The 27,520-nt window shown below is 47.0% G+C and overlaps 1 protein-coding gene across 2 annotated transcripts in view; it reads left to right on the forward strand.

Annotated features, from left to right (window-relative positions):
* The window catches only part of DOCK11 (dedicator of cytokinesis 11), a 77,403-nt gene that overhangs the window by 21,534 nt on the left and 28,349 nt on the right, over positions 1–27,520 (forward strand). For both annotated transcript variants that reach the window (XM_030272557.4, XM_030272555.4), the window contains exons 6-31: positions 200–295; positions 3,303–3,437; positions 4,421–4,598; positions 5,023–5,102; positions 5,500–5,583; positions 7,428–7,568; positions 9,088–9,297; positions 9,638–9,760; positions 10,748–10,830; positions 12,301–12,423; positions 12,603–12,679; positions 13,182–13,366; positions 13,491–13,556; positions 13,732–13,824; positions 14,216–14,339; positions 15,059–15,180; positions 15,583–15,669; positions 16,912–17,001; positions 18,534–18,652; positions 20,332–20,401; positions 20,473–20,598; positions 21,174–21,245; positions 21,615–21,761; positions 22,237–22,320; positions 22,729–22,840; positions 26,211–26,389. In XM_030272557.4, coding sequence (XP_030128417.4) covers positions 200–295; positions 3,303–3,437; positions 4,421–4,598; positions 5,023–5,102; positions 5,500–5,583; positions 7,428–7,568; positions 9,088–9,297; positions 9,638–9,760; positions 10,748–10,830; positions 12,301–12,423; positions 12,603–12,679; positions 13,182–13,366; positions 13,491–13,556; positions 13,732–13,824; positions 14,216–14,339; positions 15,059–15,180; positions 15,583–15,669; positions 16,912–17,001; positions 18,534–18,652; positions 20,332–20,401; positions 20,473–20,598; positions 21,174–21,245; positions 21,615–21,761; positions 22,237–22,320; positions 22,729–22,840; positions 26,211–26,389 — 3,006 coding nt within the window. The remainder of the gene's footprint in view (positions 1–199; positions 296–3,302; positions 3,438–4,420; positions 4,599–5,022; positions 5,103–5,499; positions 5,584–7,427; positions 7,569–9,087; positions 9,298–9,637; positions 9,761–10,747; positions 10,831–12,300; positions 12,424–12,602; positions 12,680–13,181; positions 13,367–13,490; positions 13,557–13,731; positions 13,825–14,215; positions 14,340–15,058; positions 15,181–15,582; positions 15,670–16,911; positions 17,002–18,533; positions 18,653–20,331; positions 20,402–20,472; positions 20,599–21,173; positions 21,246–21,614; positions 21,762–22,236; positions 22,321–22,728; positions 22,841–26,210; positions 26,390–27,520) is intronic.

Raw genomic sequence — 27,520 nt, forward strand, 5'->3', positions numbered from 1 at the left:
TTTTTTTTTTTTTTGGTGTTTTGGTGTACACTGTATGCATAGCTGTACCTGTTGCACATGCATTTTACATGTCACTGTATTGCTGTAGTTAAAATGGTATTGCTTTCCAGGGTGGACAAATCCCTTTGTCCAAGGGGAATTTCCTGTGGGAATCAGTTTGCCTCACCTCCTCTTTTTATGATTGCTTGCTGTCTTTCAGGATTCCTCTTCCCTGTGCTCCCAGAAGGGTGGTGTGATAAAGCAGGGCTGGCTGCACAAAGCAAATGTCAACAGCACCATCACTGTTACCATGAAGGTGGGTCTGGTGCAGGCACTCACGAATGAGGCGTGAGATGAAGTTCAAGCCACATCTCCAAAGCTCCCAGGAGCAGTGGCTGGGTTTGGGTTTGGGTTTGGATGGGCATCTGCCCCCTTGTATCCCATGGTGGACTGGAAAACCCAGTCTGGAAACAGTTTCTGACCCTCCCCTCCCCACCGTGTAAGACTGATCATGGTGGACTGGAAAACCCAGTCTGGAAACAGTTTCTGAACCTCCCCTCCCTAGCGTGTAAGACTAATCATGTTGGACCACGACAGGCAAGCGAACCAAAAAGGTGAAGCATGTTCTAGGAAAGCAAGATTGATTTCTGGATGAGCATCTGAGGCCCAGGAGAGGAAACAGCTGCCCTGCAAAGACAGCTTTCTGAACTGATCGTTTCCTTGCTGCTTGGAAACATGTAGAGGTCAGCTTTAAAATAAAATGATAAATCTTTGCTTTTAAGGCAGGGGTGATATCGCTGCAGAGATGTAGCATTACTGACCTAAAGGCAGCAGCTGCCTTGTCTCCTGTTCTCTGCTCTTCATAATCCAGTGTGACATTGCTTAGATTGTGCAGAGATTTTTGGTAGCTCCACCACAGGTTTCTGCTGTGGCAGTGAGCCTGTCTGCAGTCCCACCATGCAGCTGCCTTGTACAGCACCCAGGGATTGTTAGGGAGTTTAGCTCAATGCTACAGCTGAGGGATGGCTGCAGCAAGGCTGCTTTGTAAGGATATATTTTAAAAATATCAAAAAGCCAAACTGTTCCAAGGTTTGATTCAATGAGTTATGCTTTCAGGGGAAGTGGAACAGGGCTGTTCATAGGGCTAATTTTAAATTGGGTTTTAAAATGGGCTTGAAGGTGATAGACAGAAAAGGATGTTCTGATCCTCTGCTTTTCCAAGCAAGCTTAAAGCAACATTTTCCCCTGAAACTTCTGGAGGTGGTATCACTTGTGCTCAAAGTAGTCAGTTGGGTCAGTTCTAGGCTGAGCCTCTGGTGCCCTGCACCTCAGACCTGACCTACACTGGCTTCAGTTCAATTAATAAGATCCAGGGTCTCCAGTGAAACTCTGATATCAAAGTACTGAGAATCAGTAGCTGTTCTCTGAGCTGTGTCTTACACAACACCTCTGAGGCACATGTGAAAAAGGGGAGGACTTTGGCCCCTTCAGCCTTACCACCACTTGAGAGGCTGCTGGGATGGGTCCCTCTTGTCAGTGCTGGTTCTTTGTGGGCTGTTGGTGTCTCACACTGTTGCTAAGCGTGTGCAGAGTGTGCTCTGTGGAGAGCTGAGCCACAAGCAAACTCATCAGGCTGCAGCTGCCTCCCTTTATTTCAGAGCACCCTTTCCTCTGCTGAGAGCTGCCCTGGTTTGGCTCAGCTCTCCCTCTCTGGTTTGCAGTGTGTTGGTGGCCCATGTTACAGCCACGGCATCAGGATTGTCCTTCTGTCCCCTCTGCCCAAATGCATTCCCCAGATCTCTGCAGTCTCAGTGCTCACCAGCAGCACCTGTAGCTGATCAGAGGGGATGTTCCCTCTGCTCACAGGTTTATAGTATAAATTTCAAGTGATCATCATCTTCTGACAGTGATTTCTGACAGCAGTACTTGCACGGGGGGAAGATCACAGGAATAGTATTTGCTGTTTGATTCTGCATTTGTTTTTGAACAGAGTTCAGCAAATACAAACTGTTTAGCATGAAATCCCATAACCACAAGGGATATCAAGCCTGTAATATCTAGACAGAGATCTGTCATGGGTTTCTGTAGCATCCACTGCCAAAATTCCTGAGATTGCTTCAGTGAAGTGCTAAATCAGTGTTTAGGCTGGATTAATGCTTCACATCCTTGGCTTTCCATGTATCTCTATGCTCTGTTGAACTAAAGGTTTAGTTAAATCTTATAAAACTTAAAGCTCAGCAGCCCGTGGTGCATCTCCACAGCTAATTAGTCATCCAAATGAGGCCAGAGGTTACCTCTCAGAAGGGATGGGTTGTGGTTCAGGGCATGATGTTCCCTCCCAGTCCTCTGCAGTGGGTTTGTTGAACATGTGCTAGTGTCAGTCATGATAGAAACAGGAAATTACTTGTAATCTGTCATGTGGGATGAAAAATGCTGTGTTGATTCACAGATCTTCCAGGTAGACAGAACAGTAGAAATACTTGCAGTGCTGCTTGGGCTGGCTTCCTTCATGATTCTCCTAACACAGATACCCAGCAACTGTGAAATGCACCCTGCTCCTTACAGCATATGGTGCTACCACAATTGCTGCCAAAATGTTCTCCTGAATTATAGTCCAGTATCTTTTGGATTACAGGCATGAAGAAAGGTGTTCAGAAATACTGGAGAGCTTTTTTTTTTTCTCTATGAAAAATCAGTAGTACAAACAGAGGAACACTTATTCTGAAATTACTGGTTTTTGATGTAAGAATTGGACACTAAGCCAAGCCAGTTCATGAAAGTAAGTTTGTAATAAAAAACTCAAACCCAAAGCCACAAAAAACCCAAGTGGTTGAATGGATTGCATTGTCCTTTGGCTTGCATTTGGGTGCTAGGAATTTCCACATGTCTGTTCCTAAGTCTTCCAGACAATTGCTTTATAAGTCTAACTGAAGTCTGTATGAAAAGGCTCTGGAAATACCTGCTTTAGGGTGGGATGGATCTTCAAGTACTTTGCTCATCTGAATTTACTGTGCAGTATTGCACAGATTGTAAAGATAAATGAGGCTGGAGACAGCTGAGAGATGAGCTGGATGCCCTGGGGCATTGCTTTAGATGGGCAACAACAGCAACAAGGGCATTAAAATTAAAGAAGATGATGGAAATCTCTCTTTGTAAAAGCAAACCATATTCAAATGGGTGAATCTGCAGCACTCCAGGGTTGCAGTGTTTTGTGTTATAGTCTTTTCTCAATAGCAGGGAGGGCAGATGTGGATACCGTGGCCATGGTTTGTGATGTACAGCAGAGTGAATACTTGCCTGAACAAGAATTTGTATTTTTACAGGTATTCAAGAGGAGGTATTTTTACTTGTCACAGCTCACAGATGGCTCCTATATTCTGAATTCCTACAAAGATGAGAAAATTTCAAAAGAATCCAAAGGCTGCATTTTCTTGGATGCCTGCAATGATGTGGTTCAGGTAGGTGTCCTTTCTGTGTGGCTCTGCATGGACTTATGGATTGCTGGCTCTAGACAGACCTGCTCTCTCGAGGTCTGAAGGCATGGAATTGCAAACTAGCCCAAAGCTGGTCAGCTAAACTGATCAACAGGCCAGTAAATAAATTATATTACTTTATCTGGGGCACCTTCCTCCTCTAATTGCTGCTTGCTCCTGTTTCTTGTTTCTTAAGCTATGTCTTGATAATCCATGCAAGCACGTAGTCCTTTGGAATTCAGGACCTACTCAGGGGTCATAAGGTTTTAGGAGCAGGTAATTTGTGCAGGTCTCCATCCTGGGTTTGCTGAGCTGTGCTAGAGTGAGGTGCAGCAGTGGATTGCTGCTCTGCCTTCTGCCCTTGCTGTCTCTGCAGAAGCTGCAAGCACTGAGCGTGGCTTAAATTACCCCAGTGGTTTCCTTCAGCATGGATGAGTCAGAGCTGTGAGTTTCCATTTATCTTTCTGAACACAGTAAAAGCAGTAATGCACACACCTCAGTGATCTGTGGGATGTACTTCCCAAGTTGCATCAGATTTGCCTTGGCTTCTGGTTGGAAAATGCTGTTTAAAGGCCAGCACAGCTTCAAAAAGCTGCAATGTACCACTTGCTTTTTAAAGATAGATGCCTCTAAGTGTTCTGGAGTGCAGCATTACTTACCATGTCAGACAAATCCAGTTCCTGGTTTCTCTGGGTAAATATTAAAGGTCTGGTGACATCAGAAGGAGCTTGGTCCTGCTCCCTGGTGCAATGTCTGTGCTCCAGTCTGGCTTTCCTTCACTTGGCCATGGACCTGTGCACTGCTCAAGCCACAAAGCACACTGTGATTGCAGCCAGATTGCAGGAGGGTGCCTGCCTTGTGTTTTGTGATATTTCAGCTCAGGATGCTTTCCCAGAGAGGAGCTGTGTGGCAGGTACTGTGTTGGGTTGTTGAGGAAAATGTAATATAAATCTCTTTTTGTTGTTCAGTGTCCCAAGATGCGCCGCTATGCATTTGAGCTGAAGACAATAGACAAGTACAGCCACTATCTGGCAGCTGAAACTGAGCAGGAGATGGAGGAATGGCTGGTAACTCTGAGGAAGATCATTCAAAGCAATACTGAGAGTTTGGTGCAAGAGAAGAAAGATGCTGTGGAATCTGTGCAAGGTCAGTTTGTAAACAAACACCTCCCTTCTCCCGCAGTGTGCCTGGAGAAGTGCATGCTGTACTGTATTTAAAGCAAGAATTGTGGCTGACACACAGTATTATGCAAAGGGGCTTAGTATAACACAAATGATAGTCTGAGGAATAAAAGTGGAGGGAAATGTGACCCTTCTTCTGGAAGGGAAATCCATGGCAAAGTTTCAAGGCTCCTGGAAAATTGGCTCTGTGAAGTTCTGCTTTGGACAGACCTAGCAAACTGTAATAGGACACTTTGATACTGGTAATGCATGGAAAAATCTTACTCCCAAGGAATGGAAAAGTCTCTGTAACTGTTTCTGTGCTATTGTTAGCAAATACTGCAGGATGCTTTCTGGCAGAGTGCTGCTCCTGCAGTTGTTTTGAACATCTGTTTCTTGTGTCCTTGCAGATGATGAATCAAGCACGCAGGGAAAGTCAGAGAACATCCTGGAGAGCCTGGAGAGAAGCATGCATCCAGAGCTGATGAAGGTATTGTGTTTGCAGGATCACTCTCCCCACCCACAGCTACTTCTGTGCAGCTTATCTGGGAGAGGAATTTTCTGCTTTCTGTGTCTCCAGCTCTGGGGGAGCTGGGCAGGCACCAAGTCCTGGTGGGGTCTCTGTTATCCCACCTGTCTGTCTCACCCATGGTTTGAGGCTGCTTGTTCCTCACCTCCAAATGTGCTTGCCTGCTTCTGCCTGCTTTTTCCTTCAGCACAGCCACATCTCTGCACTGTCCTTGCACCATGTCAGTGCTTTGCATCGGCTCATGTATCACAGAGGCAACCTGAAAAATAGTTATTTTGTTTTGTGTCAGTTCTTTCCCAGTAAAGAGTGTTTGCCTCTGTGTGGCCAGGCACTAAATCAATGCCTTCCTTTGTCCTAGTATGGAAGAGAAACGGATCAACTAAACAAACTGAGCAGAAATGACGGAAGACAAAACATCTTTTCTTTTGACCCAGAAGTCCAGGTAAACCTTCCCACATTTTCCGGTGTGAGGTTTTGTTCACTGTGTCGCCTGCCTTGTCCCCTTGCATGGCCGCAGGGTTTTCCTGCAGGAGCAGCATGTTTTCCAGTGCAGAACAGAAGTGCAGCCCATATCCCTGTCAGTGAGAGCAGAATGAGATGTCAGTGCTCAGGAGACAGCTCAAGTACAGGGAAGAGTTGCAGCAGCCCCACACACGGCCTCCCTCCAGCTTTGCTGGCATTTGTGTGATGCATCTGGATGTTGCTGGATTTCAAACCAGATTTTCTCTGGGGCTCTGAGAGCTTCTCATGCTTGCAAGAAGAAGCAGTAAAAGAGGTTTTGCATGGGTAGCTGCAGTGCTGCTTGGGCTCAGCACATCTGGTGCAGGAAGCAGTGGTGGAAAGGCCATGGCAGGGGTTTACAGGAGAGCCTCAGTCTTCAGGGAGTTTTCAAATGTAGGGAGAGACAAACTGAAAAAAACACCCTGGCTTGTCTGGTGCACTGGAGCAGGGGGTCATTGTCCATTGGCCTGTTTTCTTCTTGGCTTTGAATTTGAATTCTCTGCCAGGGTCCAGGTGTGGGATTTCAGTGGAATGAGCTGCAATTGCTAACAGAGTTTTAGAGAACTGTTCCAGGGTACGTCATGGTTTCTGGTTCTCCTTCTGGTTTGGCGTGTTCACACCCGTAAAATAGAACATTCTGGTTTAACAAGGAAATGTAATTAGTCTTTAAAAGGTTTAGTTGTACCAAATGAGCTTTTCTCTTGGTTATTCTTTAGAGTCTTTAACAGAAGGAAGATAAGCATCCAGGAGGCTTTTTTTTTTTTTTAAGAGAAGCTCTAAGAAGCTTCCTATGTTCTAGTCAGGTAATGAAAATGGAAACATTACTCAGTGTGGAGCATCTGAGATAACTTCTTTTACCTAATCAAATGGTTAGGCTGAATTCAGTGCCCTCTTTCTATACCCAGAGCACTTCATTCTGGTGTGGATCAGTTGGATCTGCTGTAACACCAGGCATTCAGAGTCTTTGCTCCAGTCAGTGCTGGTACATGGATATTTGTATGCCTTGTGCTAAGGAAACTGGGAGCAGGAACTTATACCTGCAATGTACTTTCCTCATGAAGAGAAAATAAGAGAAGCAAAAATCCCTGCTGGTGTTTAGAGGCGTTTGGTAGATCTGTCCCCAGTGCCCAGCACAATGGGTGTGTCAAAGGCTGAGGGTCTTTGGTTGCAAGTGTGCCTGCTCTTTGAGGAGGGTGGATGTGGAGGCACAGACCAGGTGTGGCTGTTCTGGGTTAGGGAGGAGGTGATGATAATGGAGCCTCTTTGGATTTCCCAGCCAGACACTCTCTGCTGTTTCTAGCCATACCAGCTACTGCTGTGCAGCTGGACGTGCCTTCCACTTTGAAATGTTTACAATCCCACGTGTGCCTTCTCTCTGTTTCAGGCACAGGAGCCATCTCTAACCTAGCCTTACCTTCATGGTGGAAGACACTTTTCTGATTGTAATGTTGTCTTATGTTCTGCTTTCTTGCCCAAGCTCTAAGTGGTGTTTGAGAAGATCCCCTGGGTTACAACAAAGCAGGAAGGAACTGAAATAATTCTGAGGTTTAGTTTGCTGTGCTCTACAAAACAGGTTGCTAAAAATTGATACATACCCCTGAATTCATGTCTTGAATACTTTTGTGTAACATCATCAAATTGCACTAATTTGTGAACGTGTTATACCTTTCAGATCACTTTTAAAAAATTGATGAAGATAGTATTGGCAGTAATGTGATCCCTTAACATTATTCAGGGGGTTGTTTTCTTTTTTAATGAGACCAGATTTGTTTGTTTGCTGTCTAGAGACTCGATTTCTCAGGGATGGAGCCAGATGTGAAGCCTTTTGAGGAGAAGTGCAGCAGGCGCTTCGTGGTTTGCTGCCAGGACTTCTCCCTCAACCTCCTTGCTCAGCTGAGTGACAGGGCAGAAGAAGGACCCACCAACGTAAGGGGAACTCCAGCCTGTCCTGCTTTGTCTGTTTGCCTCTCACCAGCAAGAAAATACCTTGACAAATTAATCTGTGGGGTTAAAATGATCCCATTTTGCCATGAACACCAGTGGGACCTGGACAGGCGGTGACTGCTGGCCCAGACTCCAAAAACGTGTTTGGGGACAGGCTCTGTGCTGACGTGCCTCAGCCTGCCAGAAACTGAGCCTGGTGGGAAGCCCGTGGTTCAGGGGCACGGGGAATGGGGGCTGTGTCTGCCAAATTCTGCATCCCTGTGAAAGTCCTGTTGGTAAAGGGCTCCATCTCCAAACCACTCGTGGCTGTGCTTTGTTTCCCCTAATAACAAGGGGAAAATTTATTCACAGTCACTTTATTATATGCATTTGCTATTGTGCCAAAGTTGTGCCTTAAACTAAAAACCCTTTTATTTCCTGAGCCTCTGATGTCTGTAGGCAGCTATCACATCTCACCTCAGCCCTTGTTCTGCTGGGCTGAACACAGCAGTCTCCTCCAGTCTTTCCTCCCAAAACAAATCCCTGCTCTCACATCCTGAGCTTGCTGTGGTTGGAGTCAGCCCTTTCTGCAGGGGTGCAGGAGGCACCAGCACTGCCCCATCTCTGCTGATGCTGCCCTGTCTGATGCCTGGTAGAACCACAAAGGCTTTTTTGTGATGGTTTCATACTGGCAGCTCGCAGCTCTGAGACACCAGGCTCAGTAACTCCCAGCAGATGGATGCATTGCTAATAGCAAAGATTCTTGTTATCCATCCTTAATCAGGTCCAGAGTGAGACCTAATCAGCACATTTCAGCATTGATGTAATGCCTCCAAGTCATGCTGGAATGTCTTGGACATGCTGCAGTTTTATCTTCAGGCCTGCATTTTTATCTTTCCATGGATGCCCACCTACTAGAATGTTTGAATTAGAAATAACATGGATTATTGCCACTTGCCTGGTGCTGTCAAGGTCAGTAGATTTTGCACATGCATTTCCTCAGCAGTGTCAGCCTTGTATTTGAGCTCCTGGCTGGGAGAACTAACTTTCCTTGTGGGATAACATCTGAGGAACATTTTGAGTGTCACAGTTGATTCATCCAGAGCTGCTGGACTTTGGAGAATAAATATAGTGATCTTTAGTAGTTGATCACGAACACTCTTAAGCTGATTTCTTACTGCAAAATGATAAACAGCTCTGATAAATTAAGCTCATCTTTTCTTCCTGACTTCATAGTTTACCACTTACATAAAAAACATATGGATTTCATTCTTTATATTTCATACAGCTTTGATCAAACTGACTAGATCAAAATGCAAGAAGATGCAGGAAAAAATGGATCTGTATATTTACAAAGCAAATAAAGATTAATTGTGTGTCACAATTCTGTAAAATGCTGGTGTACCAAACAAACAGGAGCAGAAGGTTCCCAGTTTCCTTGTCAGGGAAGGCCATGCATGTTGATACTCTTGAGCCTGTGCCGTGCATTTTTTATGACACACGTTTTCAATACCATTTCCAGGTTGAGCCCTTTTTCCTAAGCTTGGCATTATTTGACCTGAAAAGTAATTGCAAGATTTCTGCTGACTTCCACGTGGACCTGAACCCTCCCTGTGTCCGGGACATGCTGCAGGATAGCTCTGAGCCCAGGGCAGAGGGCAGCCAGGGACACTGTCCTGGCCAGAGCCTGGTGCACGGGGTCCCTGAGTCCTGCCTGCGCGACATCAAACGGGTCAGTTCTCACTTCTCCTCACTCTGTGTCACTGCTGAGGCTTTTCAGTGACTCTGAAGTGTGGTGTTGTCCACTGTGTGGTAACTAGAAGCCAGCTTTTCTCTTGAGTTTTGGTCAGTGTGGAAGTTGCCATGCAGTGCTTACAGGGCTCGCAGTGACCGGCAAAGCGCCAGGGAGAGTTTGCCAAGACCTGGCCATGCCCAAGCCTGGTGAGCCCCTGTGGCCATGCTCAGGGCAGGGTGTGTGTGGGGTGTGGGAAGGGGCAGTGGGATGAGCAGGCCAGAGCCCGTGGTGCAGTCTGGGGTCCTGCTGTGTGACAGCTGCTGCCTCTCTGTTGCAGGGGGTGTTCTCCGTGACCAACCCGCACACCGAGATCTTCCTGGTGGCCCGAGTGGAGAAGGTGCTGCAGGGCAGCATTGCCCACTGTGCAGAGCCCTACATGAAAAACTCAGACCCTGGGAAGGTACTGGCTGGGGCCATGGGTGTGTCAGCTGAGTGATGCTGTCTGCTGCTGCAGGGAGCAGAGTGGGCTGAAACGTGTTCCTTAGCACATGCTCCTTAGTTTCTTGCTGGCAAATACAGGCTTTGTCCAATCTGTTTGCACTGTTCCCAGGCTGGCATCAGTTGGGGTGTCCTGGGAGACTTGATTCCTTCCTCTGGAAAGAGGCAGAGGATTAGAAAGGGGCAAGCATTTGGGGCCAGACCTTTCTCCATTACACTTCAGCAAGCCAAAGCCTGAACTGGGCTGACAGGAAAAAGTGGGACACTTCATCCCCAGAAAGAAGTGTCTGCATAGAATCATCTATTCCTTTATCTCAGAAAAACCCTATAAGGTTGTTAAGTCCAACCATTAACTCAGCACTGTCAACTCCATCACTAAACTGTGTCCCTAAGCACCACATCCACGTGTGTTTTAAACACCTCTACCACTTCTCTGGGCAGCCTGTTCCAATGCTTGACAACCCTTTGAGTGACAAAATTTTTCCTGACATCCAAGGTAGAGGCCCTACTGTTTGCCACCAGCTTCAGTTTCTGCATCATGTGGAGTTGATGCTGCCTTGTTGCAGCCAGTCAAGAGCAGTTCCTGAAAAGTCAATTATAAAATACCTGGTAATGATGGCATTCCCTTGGCATGCTTTGTAAGTCTGTATAGAATGAACCAATTGCAGTCAGTTTTGGAAAATACACTAGTATCTTTTGGCAAATAGAGCACTAACACCCTGACAGTTCAGTCCCAAGGAGGTTTAACATGACTGCCCACAGCGTGTGCTGCTGCTTTGCAGAGTAACAGCGGTGGGTGGTGTGAAGTGACAGACAGGGATGTCTGAGCTGTGTCTGCCTGCAGCAGACAGAGAGATGCTCCTCCCTGGAGGCTGCAGCGCCCTTCCCGCTGTTCTGGGGCAGCACAGAGCCCTGGCACACTCTGACCTGCCTCTCTCCTATTTTGCAGACTGCCCAGAAGGTCCATAAGGTGGCCAAGCAGGTGTGCAGCCGTCTGGGGCAGTACCGGATGCCCTTTGGCTGGGCTGCCAGGTCAGTGCCTGGGGCTGGGCTGGACCTTGGGCTGGGCTCTGCCCACAGCTGGAGCTGCTGCTGCTGCTGACAGTGACCTGGGACACAGCTGGGAAAAGGGCCAAGTGACTGAAGTCAGTGAGGTTCAGCTGGGGGCAGAGTTTGGCTCCAACTCCCAAGAAAGAACTGGGATTGGCCTGAAATGCTCTATCTAGAATTAGAAACAAAAAATTAAAAACTAAACAGTGCTAGGGCTGGGAAGGCAGTGACCTTCCCACTGACCTGCAGCTACTGCTGTCAGGGCAGAACATTCCTGGGGACAAAATACACTGTCCCATGTACCAGGGGAATCACTGAAGAAATTCCCTCCTGGCACCAGCCATTGCCAGGGACAGGATCAGAGCAGAGGACTTCCCAGCCCGGCAGTGGCAATCAGATGGGGTTTGTTTTCTATCTTAAACTCTGCTTTAATTAATACTCTTGGGAATGTCTGGAGATAGTGATCCCATTCCCTTCCTCCTTTTTTACTGGGACTGATAAGTATGTCTGTGCTAATACTCTTAAATCTCAGAGGAAGGCAAGCTCATCTACTGCCTCCTAGTGCTAAATTGCACTTTGGTGCTGGGAATGACATGGGAGCACAGAAAGCTGTCACAGTGGAGTGGAGTTTGGGGGTATAGTGCTTGCAATATGTATTCTTGATCTGGGTGTTCCTGTGGTGCTGGCTGCTCATCTTTGAGATGGTGATTTTGGGATGCAGCTGGACCCTGGGAGCACTCAGCCCTCTTCCAGGTGGACCCTCCCCGTAATGGTGGGCTCTGGGTGGGCATTGACTTAGACTGGCTCCAGGTTTGTTCTTGCTGGGTAAAGAGCTGCCTTTGGATGCCAAGGAGCTGAGAGGGTTGGTGCAGGGAGCTGTGTTGCTCTGTATCCCTGGAACATTTCCTCTGTGGGTCTCAGAGGAAAGTACTTGCACAGAAGCAGAGTGCAGATGCTTTAATGTTCTTATTATACACAGACATCCATTATTTTCAAGGGCAGAGATGCTGGTATTCATCCAGGGCAGGGTCCAGTCTCCTGCTCTGACTCCAGGAGGAGGCTGATGCATGTCCCCAAACTGGTTTTTACGTGCACTCCTTTCCTGGGAGGATTTCTGTGCTCTGACCCCATGTGCAAGTGGGAAGGCGCTTTAGCACTTGGTGTTAGTGGGAGAGAATGGAAGAGTGTGATTGTGGACCAGGCTTGGAAATGGACTGAGCTGGCTGGAGAAAGGGGAACGGGTAATGATGTCCCATGTGATTTCATGTGAAGCTGCAGCCTGGGTGGGGTCTAAGCACCATGTGAGGTGGGAGAACAGTCAGGTCTGTGGTACTGGGGGCAGTCACAGGCCAGTGAACCTCTTGCCTGATGAACTGCCTTTCGGATGTGTCAAAGACCTCAGTGTCTGTATATTTACCAACATTTAGAAAATACACCTCTTTGTTTCTGCAGGCCAGTTTTCAAAGACTCCCAGGGCACTCTTGATGCTGATGGAAAATTCTCACCCCTGTACAAGCAAGACAGTGGCAAACTCTCAAATGAAGATATGCTGAAGCTTTTAGCTGAGTACAAGAAGTAAGTGTGAGAGAATGGTGCAGGGATTGGGCAGGCATTTTAACACACATTTTTAAGCAGTTAAATGTAAGCATGAGATTACAATTTCTAAAATAGTTGGAGGGTAGTAAAAAATGCTGTTGGTGTGCTCAGCACCTGAGCTTTCAAGGTTCACACTCTTGTTCCTTTCTTCCTAACAGACCAGAGAAGACAAAACTGCAGGTCATTCCAGCCCAGTTAAATATCATCATCAAAGACATCCCACTGGAATTCACAAGTAAGGATCTTGGATCTTAACAGAAGTGCTGATGGCTTGAGCCTCAGGAGTTAATGCTTCTAGGGGGGATTTTGCTGTTGCATTAACAAGAGTATCTCAGGGCTGCCATCAGAAATTAATAATTCAGCACAACCGCTGACTTGTAGGTCTTTCTGAAGCATTCTTTGGAGGAGGTGTGGTCGAAGTGCAGAGATTCACCTGAGGGTTTGATACTCTTTACATTTTGGCCATCACATCCTAAATCTGAAGGAAGCCAGCTGCCTGTTTTTGCACCAATCTCATATGACATTTTTGACCCATAACTTTGTAGGGCTTTACAAACACGGTCAGTGTGATTCTTTACCTTGCATTTAAAGAAACTGAAGCAAAGAAAGGACTTGTGCTGTGTTCACTGTCATTCCATGGGCTTTTGGCAGCTCCTGTCCCAGGTTATGTAGGCTAATCTCCTGTGCAAAAGGCTTTTCTAGTACATCTATTTTTTTCTGTTCTTATTCTCTTACAGATTGTTTCACAGCTTCTTACATTCCTATAAAACCTTTTGAGAAGGGCTGTGAGGACATTGCAGTTGAAGTGGAGGAGCTTGTCCCAGAAGTTGCAAAATACTGTTACCCCTTCACTGTCTACAAAAACCACCTCTATGTCTACCCCTTGCACTTGAAGTATGAGAACCAGAAGGTGTTTGCAAAGGTGAGTGACCTGGGGAGTGACCAGGGGAGTGACCAGGGGAGTGACCAGGGGAGTGACCTGCAGCCAGGCTTGGTCTGGGCCGGGGTGATGCTGCTGCTCATGCTCCTGTTCTCCCCCATTTCAGGCAAGGAATATTGCTGTCTGTGTTGAGTTCAGAGATTCAGATGAAGCTGATGCCAAGCCATTAAAGGTGAGTTAATGTCACCTTTTAACAGGGCTGCTGTTTGGCCACTGCTGGTATTCTATACCAGCAAAGCTGAGCAGGGCAGGAGGAAAGCACTGAATTTCCATGGTCACTGGTTTAATTTGTCCAGCTGATTTAGGGTGGCAGGAGCCTGAATTCGGCTCTTCATTTGTGTTTGCAGTGCATCTATGGCAAACCCGGGGGCCCTCTGCTGACCACAAGCGCCTACGCTGCTGTGCTGCATCACAACCAGAGCCCGGAGTTCTATGATGAGGTAAAAGCAACCCGTGGGAAACAGCAGATTTTCCTGGATGCTGCAGTGCCAAGGGGCCCTTCAGGATACCTCTTTTTCCAGGGCTGGGTGAAATATGTGTAAAGATAATCACCAGCCCTTTGCAGAAGGGCCAGCAAAGCCAGAGCCTTTGTCAATTTTTAATGTCAGTTTGTTTTCTGCTGTCTTTACTGTCACGCTTTGTGCGCTCCAATCACCCACTCCCATTAATAAGTAATGTTGCAAATGTGATGAAAATGTTAGGAGTTATTTAAGATGGGTAAGAATGTGTCTTGTGTAACTGCATACAACATAACATTTGTGAAATGAAGTAGAACTAAAATATTACTCCACAACTAAAAATACAGTCTGATCTATCATGGTATCATTTTAGATTAAAATTGAGCTTCCAATTCACCTCCATCAAAAGCATCATTTGCTTTTCACCTTCTATCATGTCAGCTGTGAAATTAATACAAAGGCAACATCGAAAAAACAAGACACCGTTGAAACTCAAGGTATGTTCAATGCTTAAATTACTTCTGTTGGAGTGTAAAAGGCCAAGATAACACAAATGTAGGGACATGAAAACAAAAGTGATTAACATATCAGCCTGTATGATTTTTCTTTTCTACAAGCAGCCTAATACATCAGGTCAAAAATGGAATAAACTCCGTATTTTTAGTTTATATTAAAGCTCAAATTTTTGCTGCAGTCTGACATCTCTTTCTGTATGTTCCTTGACTTGCATATGTTCCTTGGCTTACATATGTGCAAGTCAAGTCATAAGAACATACACATATGCATATATATGCATATCTGTATTTTCCTATGACTTGACTTGCGCAAATTTGCTGTTGTCAGGCAAGTCACCAATAAAAACTTGCTGTGAGATCAGGGTTTGAGGGGTTGATATTACCAACACTAGGCATGTGCACACCTGGCTCCCTCTGGTTGGGAAGCCTCTCCCTTCATCCAGTCCTCAAAGGACCCTCCCCACGGTCGCAGACGTGGCTCATGGACTGTTCCTGCCCCTCACACCCACGCCTGGTTGTGCTGTGCCCAAATTTTGCTCAGCAGCTGAAAGGTGCTTTAATGACACTGATGTGGTTGATCCCTTGCTGAAGCCACTTGCACAGCTGCAGGTTTGGACTTCCTGGGGTGAGCCAGAGCTCTTTCTGAGCTGAGCATGTCCCAGCGTGTGCTGCTGACCCTGCTGCCGTGGTTGCCTCCGCAGTGGGGTTCGCCTGGGTGCCGCTGCTGAAGGACGGGCGCGTCGTGCCCCTGGAGCGGCAGCTGCCCGTGTCCTCCACCCTCCCCCCCGCCTACCTGGGGCTCGCAGACACCGACTCACGGAAGGTAGGATGCCATCCAAAATGGGCTTGGATGGAAAGGTTAGAGGAAAGCAGAGCTTTTGTTATCACTGTAGATTCTGGGTTTCCGTTGGTGCTTTGCTCAGCTGTAAAGATCTTTACTGCATAGCACCCCCAAAGCTTAAAATTCTTAGAGGTGGGAGACAAGACCCCTTTAATTCCACTTTCTGTGGGTATGCTGGTTGCAGAGGGTATTTCTGTAGCAGGCTGGGCTGTTGCAGATGACACAGAGCAGGAGAAGAGCCTGTAAGCCTCTGTGTGCATGTTTTCATGGGGAAGGTGGTGTTTGTGCTGGGGGTGGAGCCCTCCTTCCACCCCTGTCGGTACCTTCTGAGCCACCTTCCCACCACAGTCTGAAACCAAGCACTTGGATGTTGTCTGTTCACAGCAGCCCAGCGTGGATGCAAAGTGGGTGGATGGAGCAAAGCCACTGTTTAAAATCAGAATCCATTTGGACTCTACCATTTACACCCAGGTAAGTCAAACTTTAAAAACTTCCAGCACAAATGCAAAGGAAGAGATTATTGTGTCTAATACAGCTAAGCCATAGGTGGTGTGGGAAAGAGGGCCCTGGTACCTGGTCTGCAAAGCAGCACTAAGACACTTCTGAAGCAACATGGCTGGGATCTGCTCCTTGGCTGGATGGGATGAGATAATTGTGTGGCTGAATGAGCCTAGGGAGAGGCTGATGTTTCCTTGGCCAGTTGCACTATAACTGGCAGGAGCAAGGAAACATTTCAACAAATGACCTGCTTCAATGATGCAAAAGAGAACTGGTGGATGTGAGATGTTTCCCCAAACTGTAGAATCATTAATATTGAAAAGACCTCTAAGATCGTTGAGTCCAAACTAGTATTAGTCTTTCTATTAACTTTAAAAAAAAAAAAAAAAAGAAAAAGAAAAAGTTCTCTGACAGCAGCAGACACAAGGAAAAAGTCTTGGTTTCCCTTGGAAAGCAGTTCAGGCTGTTCTACCTAGTCCTAGTGTGTTCTGCTGTCTTATGGCAGTGGTGGACTTCCCGAAGTTTCACGTGATGTGTAGCAAAGATCCCCAGCACATTCTCTAGGGACTGTCCAGTCTCTAGCAGTCCTGTCAGCACTGCTCCTGGGGGAATACCCTTGGCTGGATGCCATCTGCTACATTTACATTCAGAGCAAATGGCTTTCAGCATCTAATTCTGTTTTTGGAGATTTAATGATTCTGCATAGCACTGAGAGGAGCATAGTTGTGCTTCCTCCCAAATTACATTTCCAGATGCTTTTCAGAGTTAAATAACCCAATAATTAAATCTAACCTTGGAGGAGGAGGGAGAGTAATGGGAAGAAGAGTCTGCCCCAGATGGACAGTAGGAGGCTGGTGATGCAGGTGGTGAGGCAGTTTCTGTGAGTTGCAGCTCTTGGGAGGGCTTCTGTTTCTCCAGGCTTGTGTTGGTTGGGGATTGGAGCTCAGGGTAGTACAAAAAATTCTCCACAGGAGAATTTTAACACTGCTGGAAGTTTTGTGCTTAATATTGAGGTTAGTTGGGAGCCAGGGGCTGAGCAGTGGATGGGTAATGCTGGAACAGTGAGCAGTCCTGGGAGATGGCAGCAGGGACATGGGGTTTGCTGGGGACATGTCCCACTGCTGCAGGTAAGTCACCAGATTTCCAAGTGCAAGCAACAAAGTAGGGGCTGACAGAAGTTGAGGCTGCTAAACTGAATTTGTTTGTCTTTTCCAGGACATGCACTTGCACAAATTCTTCCACTACTGCCAGCTGGTTCAGGCGGGAGCTAAGGAAGTGCCAGGAGAGCTTGTTAAATACCTAAAGGTGAACCCTGCCTGTCACTGGGCTTCATTTGTGTTTTTACAGACTGTCAGCAAATACCTAGCACCCTGCCCTGTGGGAACACACCCTTGCTGGGGCCAGTGCATTGTGCAGTACTCTTAATTTTGCATTATCCTATCAGATGGGCTAGTATTTAAATGAAATGTTTTTTTCATGTCCCTACATTCATTTTATCTTGTCAGACGATTTTCTGTGTGCTGCTTCCCTCTGCCTTCCACAAGGGATAAAACAAGCAGTCAGCATTGCTCTGCCATGCTCATGGCAAAGCTGTCTCTGGGTGGACTCACACACTCCTCCCTTGCTGCTCTAGGTTTGATTCAGCCCTTTAAACTGTGGCACAATTCCTTATTTTCTGAAAGCTCATTCAAAAGGAGGTTTTTTCCAGGCTGAAAAAGATACGTGAGATTATCAGCCAGTTAAATTTGAGCAGAGGTGACCTATGACCTAGACCCAGCTTTTTGGTAATCACTGCAGCATGAGTAAGGGCTTTGGAGCAGGTCCAGCAAGGGCTTCTGCAGGAATATTATTCTTGGCTATTTACTGTCCTTGTTTCCTTCCATGACTGCCTGTTTTTGAGAGTGGTGCTGTAGCAACAGCTCCACTTCTTGTGGTGGGGATGTATCACCACAGGGTTACTTAATGTTTGTCACATAAGGTATAAATATTTTAAGAAATAGAAATAATAGCAGGTTTTGAAGCCAAGGACTAAAATCACAGAATTTGTTGTGAGCATTTTGCCAGGTCCCACTCCTGCCAAGCCCCAGCACCTTCACTGCAGCCTTCAGACAGGGAGATAGGTATGTGCTAACCCCAACTGGGGGACTTTTAACCACCACCACATCAATAAAATTTTCAGTAATTTAAATAGCTACATTTAAAACCTTCTGTTATATTTCCAGGTTTGAAATCTGAAAATGAAGCATGCTATCTTTCCTAGACTCATATCTTGAGCTTCAGGCACTAGAGCTCTGTGAGTCTGGTGGAGAATGTATGCACAAGACCATTCTGATCTTCACTAAGTGCTTTAAGCTCCATTTTCAATAGCAAGCTCTGCTCTTTGAAAAGAAAAGTCTCTCTGAAAGTCATTGGGCCGCAGTTTTTCATGCTCCAAAGGCATTTGTGGAAATGGGACTTCAAAAAACCGTCACAAGTGATGAGAAGACTTGAGAGCAAACCTTCAGCCTTAAATTCTGGGCTTTTCAAATCAAATACTAGCTTGTGACCTCTAATGAAGTCACAGCTGCCTGGACAATCTGAGAGGAGGATTAATACCTGCCATAAATGATTTATGTTGCTCCCTGGAGGTTTGCAGCGGGGATCTGTCAGCTGGAAGGAGGCAGCAGGTCCTGCTGTGGGTCCAGGTTGCCCTGTCCTCCAGTGGGCTGAAGCATTTCCCCACCCTGAAGCCTTTGCTAACCCTGTCCCATTGCCACAGAAATGCCTGTGGACTGTAAATGTTTAACATCTGCAACATGTTGAACTAAAAGTGTCTGTGTTCTGAACATTTGTTTTAGTGTTTGCACGCGATGGAGATCCAAGTAATGATTCAGTTTCTACCTGTAATTCTTATGCAACTATTTAGAGTCCTCACAAACGTGACGCAGGAGGATGAAGTAGCTGTCAACTGCACCATGTGAGTGTTGGGTGAACCATCCAGGGACAAATGCAAGGCCACAAAGGGCAGTGCAAAGCAGGGTCTGGTTTCCCACGACAGGGTGCTAAGTGACAGCACTGGCTGTCCCCTCTGCTGTCTTCCCCTGGATCATGTGGGTGGCATGGCGGCATTGTGGGGCTCTTCTCCTGGGAGTGGTGTGAGGAAAAACGTGGCACTTCAAAGATACTCCTGGTTTGTTTCTCAAAAGAGAAAGGGTTTGGTGGCTCTGGGAGCTGAGTTGTCCTATCAAACGGCTGCAGAGTGCCCAGGTGTGTCCCAGCTGCAGGCAGCAGATGTGGGGAGCAGTGCCCTGGTCTGATCCCAGCACTCCAGTCCCTGGTGCCAGGACTGCTCCTGGTGCCCTGGGGCTGGTGTGGCAGCTCCAGCTGTGCTGCAGCTCCAGCTGTGCTGCAGCTCCAGCTGTGCAGTCTCCGGGCTCTGGCGGCCCCGAGAGGGCAGCACCAGCCCGGGCAGCACTGCAGGGAGCTCCAGCCAAAGCACCTGCCCTGCCTGGCACCTGCAGCGACATCCCTGGAACCCAGAGATGCACTGAAACATGCAGAACATGCACCTTCCTCCCGTGGTGCTGCCGTGCACAGGGGGCTGCTGGATGTCACCCCCCTCTGGTCCCATACAGAGCGTGCCTCCATGTACCAGGAGCATCCTGCTGCCATGGAACTGGGGGCTGGGGGCTGACCCCAGTCCCCAGGGATGTGGTGCCTGTTGCAGTCACAGCCCTGCACTATATGATGCCCAGATACTGGGTCATGAGAACTGCTCCTTTGTGGAGCATTGTAATTCCACTCTGTTTGAAGCACCAGAAGGCAAGGACAGGGCAACAGGTGACCACAGGTACCTGTTGGGTGACCAGCTCCCACCTTCATTTCCAGAGATTTTTACTAAAGTTTTTCCTGATGCTTTCCAGTTTGTCAGTATCTTTCTGTTTAATGACATCTCTTTTTGTCATCAGATTTTCATAGTGGAATTTAAAACCCACTTTATCTGATAAGGGACTTGTGAACTCCTCCTTGTGGTTTGGCCTGTGGGGTCTGTGAGAACATGCAATAGCTTGTTGTTCCCTTTGGCTGGGAGTGGAATGTAAATCCCCAGTAGTGGCTGGGGAAACCAGGCTCTTGCTGCCTTGATCAGCCGCCTGGGAGTGAGTCCAGAGGGCTGGCATGTTCTCCAGCATCTGCTTGACCTTCCCACACTGCAAGGCAATGGCCCAAAATAATCCAGTGCATGTAACAAGGAGCATATGATGTAAATAAAGTAAAATAAAAAAGAAAGCTTCCAGAATTAATAAATCCTGGGGAGGCAGGGAGGTATCAGATTGTAACAATGATGGACAATGTTCTGTCTCACCTCCTTGTTCAAGGAGTCCTGAGTGCTAAAAGTCAGCTTGTCTGGGCAATTCCTGGGCCAGCACAGAAGTGGAGAAGGGGCTTGGGGCACCTCATCTGAGTGCTTTGTGCAAGGTGGTGCAGGAGCTGTGTGGGGGATGCTGGCATGTAAGAACTGGTGCTCTGCAAATCAGGCCATGCCAGTGGTGAGGCTTTTGGGGTCAGTCGGGATGGGATACGTGTGTGCCAGCTTTTGTGAGGTAGAGGAACTTGCTCTTGTGTGGTGTGCTGAACACAAACCACGTTTGCCCCCAGGGTTCTGCTGCACATCGTGTCCAAGTGCCATGAGGAAGGCCTGGACCACTACCTGCGCTCCTTCATAAAGGTCAGTGTGAGGGGCGGCCCCTGAGGCCCCGTGCGGGGCAGGCTGCACTGACCCTGCTCTTCTCGCCTCAGTACGTCTTCCGAGCTGAGAAACCCAGTGCCAAGCAGGCGAAGATGACCCATGAAATCCTGGTGCTTTCCATGGCCACCATCTTGAAGCAGTCAGCGGATTTTCTCGCCATCAATAAACTCCTCAAGGTGAAGCAGTGGCAGTGCTTGGCTGCCAAGGGTTGAGGGGAGGAAAAGGGGGTCTGGTGTAAAGCCCAACACTCACCCCCATGTAAACCCACTGCAGGGGCAAAGCTGCCAGGCCAACATTGCATCCACCTCCTTGAGGTTCTCCGTGTAAAACAGAGATGAATTCTTGCAGGGAACCTCTGTTTAGGCCCATGGCAGGAGACAGCAAAAGGCTGTTCATTTTGCCAGTTTTACCTATTTTCCTTAAGCCACACCTGAAGGGTGACTCATGGAGGCAAACTGAGTTTTTGCCTCTCTGGGCCTTTGCAGGGCTTGCACCCCAAACTCTGCTGGTTTTTGGCAGGGTGCATTGGGGTGCAGAGGGGCTAAATCTATTCCCACCCTAAGACTGGCAGGACATACCTGGGTAGCAGTGGCATCTATTCCAAGCCAACTGTGTAAGCACAGCTGTACTTACAAAAAGCCTTTTGGATGTGAGCTTTCCCTCCCACACAGGTGCTTCCCCACATACTCGGGGACTATCAGTCATGTTCAGTCCTGCTGAGAAAAGTAATAGTATTCTTTGTTCATTCTAGTACTCATGGTTCTTCTTTGAAGCACTGGCAAAGTCCATGGCAATGTACTTACTGGAAGAAAACAAAATCAAGGTAAAAATGAATTTTGTCAATGCTGCATTACAGAGCTGTCACAAACTCCTCCAAAAGCTTTTCTGAAAAGCTATGTGACTCTCTATTTAAAAAAAAAACACTGCCAAGCTGAACAGCTTAACTTTATTTTTCACTTTACTTTTCCCTTTTCCTTCCTTTCACTCTCAGTTGTAATTTAAAAATCCCAGAAGTCCTTATGGCTTGTCCAGCCTCCTTTTCTGTTACTACCTACTGCAGTTGCAGCCAATACTTTCTCTGGTCACTGCTTTATTAGGAGGCAACAAAAACAAATGCTAAAGAACTCGTGCCTGTGCTCAGTTGTCCCCAGCTGCTGGCTTGCACTGAGCTGGGACGTGCTCTTGGTTTCAGCTGCCCAGAGGCCAGAGGTTCCCCGAGTCCTACCAGCACGCCCTGCACTCGCTGCTGCTCGCCATCATTCCTCACGTCACCATCCGCTATAATGAGATCCCCGAAGAGTCCAGAAATGTCAACTTTAGCTTGGCTAACTTCCTGAAGGTCAGCAGTTTCTTTCCTTCTCCCAGGATTTGATTGGGAAAAAAAAAAAAAAAAAAAAAGAGAGATTGGCAATGAGAAATATGGCTACAAGCAAACAAATGTGGTCTTAATTTATCTTGTCTTTGGTTTTTTCAGTTGTAAAAACTCTCGAGAGGATAAGCTGTCCTAGGAAAGAAACCTTCTGTTTTCAAAGAGACAGTAACTCTGTATGTGTCTGAGGGTTTTCAGGCATTCTTAGCAACTGTTTGGAACCTGAAATATATATACTCTCATTTTAAATATTTTTGTTGTCCACTGGAGACTTAAGTAAAGTCATCCAAATTATTTCAGAGAAAAAGGATCACGTATGTTTTGGAAAGTCAGCAGCAACACAGAGGATGAAATCTGGCTGCTGGCAAGACAGTAGTATGAAGGACATTTAGGATGATTGTTTTTACTTTTAATGGTTGGTCACATGTTGCTATTTTTTCTCCAGCGTTGTTTGACCTTTATGGACAGAGGATTTGTTTTTAACTTGATAAATGATTACATTTCTGGATTCAGCCCAAAAGACCCTAAGGTAAGCAGTAGTGGTTTGCAGCTATACATATCTACATCAGTCAAAACTTTGTAGTGATTATTTTATACAACTCTTGGATACCTTTTAGACTCTGTTCCTGCAGAGTCTTTTAGAGGCAGAGACCTTTTTGTCTGGGCTAAGAGCCTGTAGCCAGATGTTCTTTAAAGTAATGTAAGGAGGCAGAATGACAGGAAAGAGTGGTTAATAACCTGGATTAAAAAGACAAGTCCCAAGTAACCTGTACGCATTGACGCTTAGGCAGAACAACACAAGAATTTGCCAGTTATTAGTGAGTTTCACCAGATGCTATTTATTATATTCTTCAATCCTTGTGCAACAAGTACATTGAACTGGAAGAAAATGGGCCAAACTAAAAACATAGTTTGTGTTTGTCTTTTTTTATCTCAGCTGCTGGTTGAATACAAGTTTGAATTTCTTCAAACTATTTGCAATCATGAGCACTACATTCCTCTGAATTTACCAATGACATTTTCCAAACCCAAGCTGCAAAGAGTTCAAGGTATGTTCTTTTTTAAGAGATTGGCTAAAGAGCTATAATTTATTAGTCCTGAGGGCTTCTGACTAGATGAACTTTGGTTTGGTGTCAAGGAAGTGTATGTCCTGGTTAGGACATTAACCTCAGGACAAGATGATTTTTCTGTCAGGTTTATATTATTTTGTTCCAGAATGGCATGCAGTCAGTCTTTTTGGTATTTCCTATATTTAAGTTTACATGGGACCAGCAATATCTGGAAGACAACTGCCTGTGTTTCAGTAAACAGGCAAATTGTACAATGCAATCCTTTGTTCTCAGGAGTGTCAGAGTGGGTGTCCCGTTGGGGGTCCTGTAGGGAATGGGGATGCAGGAGAAGAGGTTGAACTCACTACCCTGCTGCCAGCTCTCCCTGTGGCCACCAGAAGGGGATCCAGGTCACCTTCTGCTTTCAATTGAACAAGAGCACAGCAGTGCACAGTGTGTTTGAGCTTGTTCTCAAACTTGAGGGCAGCCAGCAGAGCTGGAGCCCGTGCCAGTCCTCGGTGCACGCCGAGGGTGTTTGTACCCCACAGAGCCACACTGCTTTCACTGTCACCCCGTGTCCTCTCTGGTCCTGCAGCTGCTCAGCACGGGGTGGAAGGGGCTTACAAGGGGCTGAGCTGAGGCTGGGTGCAGGTGTGGGTGGCTGGAGCTCTGGCACTGCTGGCAGGGCAGCCTCCAGCAGCCCCCAGGAGTGCTCATTCCCTCCGAGTCCTAATGGCTCATCTGTGCTACAGAACTGCAGTAAAGATTGCCAGGCTTGGGTGCCATAGCCTGGCCAGTACAAGTACTGGAGAGGAGGTTTGGGATTCCCCATGTAAAAGCCCTGTGGATTTATAATTGTATGATTTATTCTGGTGGATGAAAGGGGATGTTTGGTTGTGCCTCATGGTGAAGCCATACAAGTCCCAAAGTGGTTCCACACAAATACAGGTGGCAGAAGCAGAAGTAAATGAAATATCCCTTATTTTAGTAAATATCTGACCCCTCAGAGCTTTCTGGACCTGCTGCTAATCTCTTACTTCAGTTTGGCTACTTGCCTGGCATTGTTTAACAAAGAGTATTGCTAGAAACAGCCAAGAAAAACACATCCACAGTGCCTCCCTGATGCTTGTTAGTGGCATGGTAACATAAGGATGCTCTTCTTAACATCCACCTTTGCCTTTGTGATGGTTAAATTGAAAAGCTGTAGGGGCATCTCCTCTTTTCTGCTGTGTTCTATTGTGACTGGACCTACCAGCTGAGGTTCACATACAGCTCTGGGCAGTAGAGCAGCCAGTGCTCAGGTAGCAGAGGTGCCTTTGCAGTGGTGCCTCAGCCCTGCCTGCCATGGTAGAGCCATGTGGGGATCACCTTCACTGCAAACTTGTCTGGCTTTATGGACAGACCTGTGGTTACAGGGCTCAGGAGAGACCCTGCTGCTGTCTGACCTAGTCAGCCTGTGTGGATGCAGGGACGGGATGCCAAACCCCTACTGCTCCCCTGTTTCTAGGAAAAGAAGGAATAGCCCTCAGGGAGGTGGACAGAGGGAGTTTCTGCCGCTTCAGCAGATGGGCAGGCTGGCAGAGCAACCACATCCTGTTGAGTTGGAGTTTTGCATCTCGGAGCAGCAACTCTGAAACCTCCCAGCTGATGCAGGGCTGGTTGTTGGTCTGTCCCTGCTGCCTCCCATGGGGACATCAGCCAGAGCTTGGCCTCATGGCCAGCAGCACATGGTTAGTTTTGTAATGTTGTGATGGGAAATAACCCAAGGGATTGACAGAAGCTGGGAGTTAATCAAAGGCTTCACAAATAATATTAAAATATGACATACTGTCCTGTTTCTCCAAGATTTAGAGCATTACTTGTTCCTCTTTTATTTTTGCTGTCTTTTTATTTGTGCCTTTTCTTTTTACACATAATTAGAATTTTTTTCATTTGCTGTGGAACTGTTCACTTCAGTAGGTGGGTCCAACTGGAATGGTCAACTCCTCTAATGCTGAATTAAGTATGCACTTTCCAATCAATTAGCTTGCATCCAACTAATGTAATAGTGACAATTAAGCATTTGCTAACATGACTAACAGTGAAAGCTAGGTAATGTTCCAGATTGCTTTTTCTTTCTTCTGAATCAGAGTTTCACAATCCAGCAAATGCTGCTTTTGAATCAATGAATTTAAAAATATCTTTCACAGCTACAGAGCTGTTGGAACCCTTTGTCTGGGATTTTCAAAGCTGAATGCACCCTGCCTTACCACAGAAGAACTTTTATACCTATGGGGTTTGGAAAAAAAAAGTCTGAACTAAGCACATGGCATTTGTACTTTTGGGGGAAGAACACAGAGCTTTGGGATTATCCCTGAGGTGGTTCTAATTTGGTAAATGGCCTGGCAGATGTAATGGTGTCAGGACAAGGCTGTTCACAGCAGCCCCAGTGCACGTGCACCCTGCACCAGTCAGTGTGTCTGTCTCGTCCCTGCTGCTCTCTCCAGGTTCCTCAGCAGAAGTGATGCCTTACCCTGGTAGCAGCCTCTGCTTTGATCACAGAATCTGCCTGAGTCTGTGTGAGGTGCAGGGTACAGGTTAGGTTAAGCAAGGGGATGAGGTGCTGAGCTGGCTTTCTCTTGGCAGTCAGTGCAGCTTCTGAGGAGCTGTGTTCAATATCTGCTTCTGGCAAGCAGCAGCCTGGACCCTAGCCTGGCTCCCTGGCCCACACAGCTGCCCAGCTGTGCAGGCTGGGATGCAGACTGGTCACTTGGCCATGTCCTCATCTGCATCCCTCATCCCAGCAGCACTGCTTGCTTTTGCTCTGCTCTCTGACCTTGAGAGAAGGAGCACAGGTTGGTGGAGGGTGTGGAACGAGCTGCAGAGCAGCACTGCTAGGGCAGGGTGCCCAGGTAAACCCACCATTTCCACTGCCCATTCCACCCTCACAGCTGCTTGCTGGAGGCTGGTATCCCTGCTGCCTGGGTGGTTGGGATTTACAGGACAAGCCCCAGTCAGGAGCAAAGCTACCCAGGCAGTAAGTTGTGCTGTCTTTCCCCATTTCAGCCATCTCTGACTTACAAATTGCTCATCAGAGAGAGAAGCTTTGCAGAGCATCACATGGCAGAAATCCTTCCTTGAGGTGCTGCTGAAGCAGTGAGGGCTGAAATTAATGAAGAGCCTGAACTGGAAGACACCAAGTTCTTTGATATGATTTGGGTCACTGGTGGAGAACTCTGTGTGGCCAGTTCAGCTTTATTCAAAGATCAGTGCGCTGTAGGAGGGCGGTGAACACTGTTAGAGGACTTTGTGGCTTACATGACTGTTATATCTTGCTCTGAACAAACTCTTGGAACATTTCCCTTAACCATTGCCTTATTGTTTCTTTCAGATACAAATCTTGAGTACAGTTTAACTGATGAGTATTGCAGGCATCACTTCCTCGTGGGGATGCTTCTTAGAGAAGCCTCTGTTGCCTTGCAGGACAATTACGATATCAGATATACAGCCATCTCCGTCTTAAAAAATCTCCTGATCAAGCATGCCTTTGACAACAGATACCAGCACAAGGTCAGGCCTGTTTTGTTGGCTTTTCAACTTAATGTTGTTGAATTTTAAGAAAAGAATCGCATACCAGAGTTTTGGATATTGCAGGGTGCAGCAGAGATATTCTAGTTGCTTTTTAGGGAACCATTGTGAATAACTGACAGTTATGGAATAACACTAATAGCTCAGAAACCGTCTAGGAAATAACTGCAGCCCTCTTGGTCATGCTGACTCATCAGGTAATTACCTCTAAACCATTAAGGAACTTGAGAGAGTCAGTAATCAAGAGTTATTCAGCAAAATTAGGACATCAGTGATGGTCTGGTGTTGGGCCTAAATTCATGTCCTGTATTAATACGCTATAATCAGGAAACAGAACTGATCTCTGTTACGAGTCAGCTGCATGTTTTACTGATTAGTGACTCAGAGGAGAGGATCTTGATTCTCATGAGGTGCTGGATTTCCTCTGGGTGGATCTCAGTTTTCTTTGGTCAGAGGCTCAGCACGTGATGATGCTGAAAGAGGCTGGAAATGGGTGTGTTTTATCTTGGTGCTCCTCTCTGCTGACCCATGTACCCTCCAAAGTGCCCAGCTATCTGTGCAGAGTCTGTCTGTCCTTGCTCTAGCCTGAAAACATCCCTCTCTTCAGAGTTTTGGTCCTCACATTGCTCCTAGTGTGCTGCATTCCTGAGTGTTATCGGGAACATGGATGGCTTCCTGGCATGAAGGGTGGGAGAGTGCCCCAAATGTGCCAGGGGCTCTCATGGGCCCAGAGCCAGCTCCCCTTCCCTCCCTTCTCTGCCTCTTTGAAGGCCCTGGAGGTGGGCTTGCTTTTCTCTGCAGTGAGGGTCCATGACTAACTCAGGAGCTGTGTGCTCCCTCAGTGTGCAGGACTCCCCTGACTCCTCAGAAACTCCCCCTCTCTTACTGCTGTCCCACAGGATATTGGTGTATCTGTTGTGCTCAGGGCAGTGTGACCAGAAAACTGCCCAGAGCCAGGGCAGGATGCTCAGCTGGTGTCCAGAGACTCCAAAGCAAAAAAAAAATCACACCATGGGCAGGACAGGCTGAGCATGTGCTGGCACACCCTTGCTCCAGCCAAGGAGACCCCAGCTCCATCAACAGCTGAGAGAAGGTTTGGCCAACCCATGAGGG

Source organism: Taeniopygia guttata, chromosome 4A (assembly GCF_048771995.1).
Source record: "Taeniopygia guttata chromosome 4A, bTaeGut7.mat, whole genome shotgun sequence".
Taxonomy (NCBI): Eukaryota; Metazoa; Chordata; class Aves; order Passeriformes; family Estrildidae; genus Taeniopygia; species Taeniopygia guttata.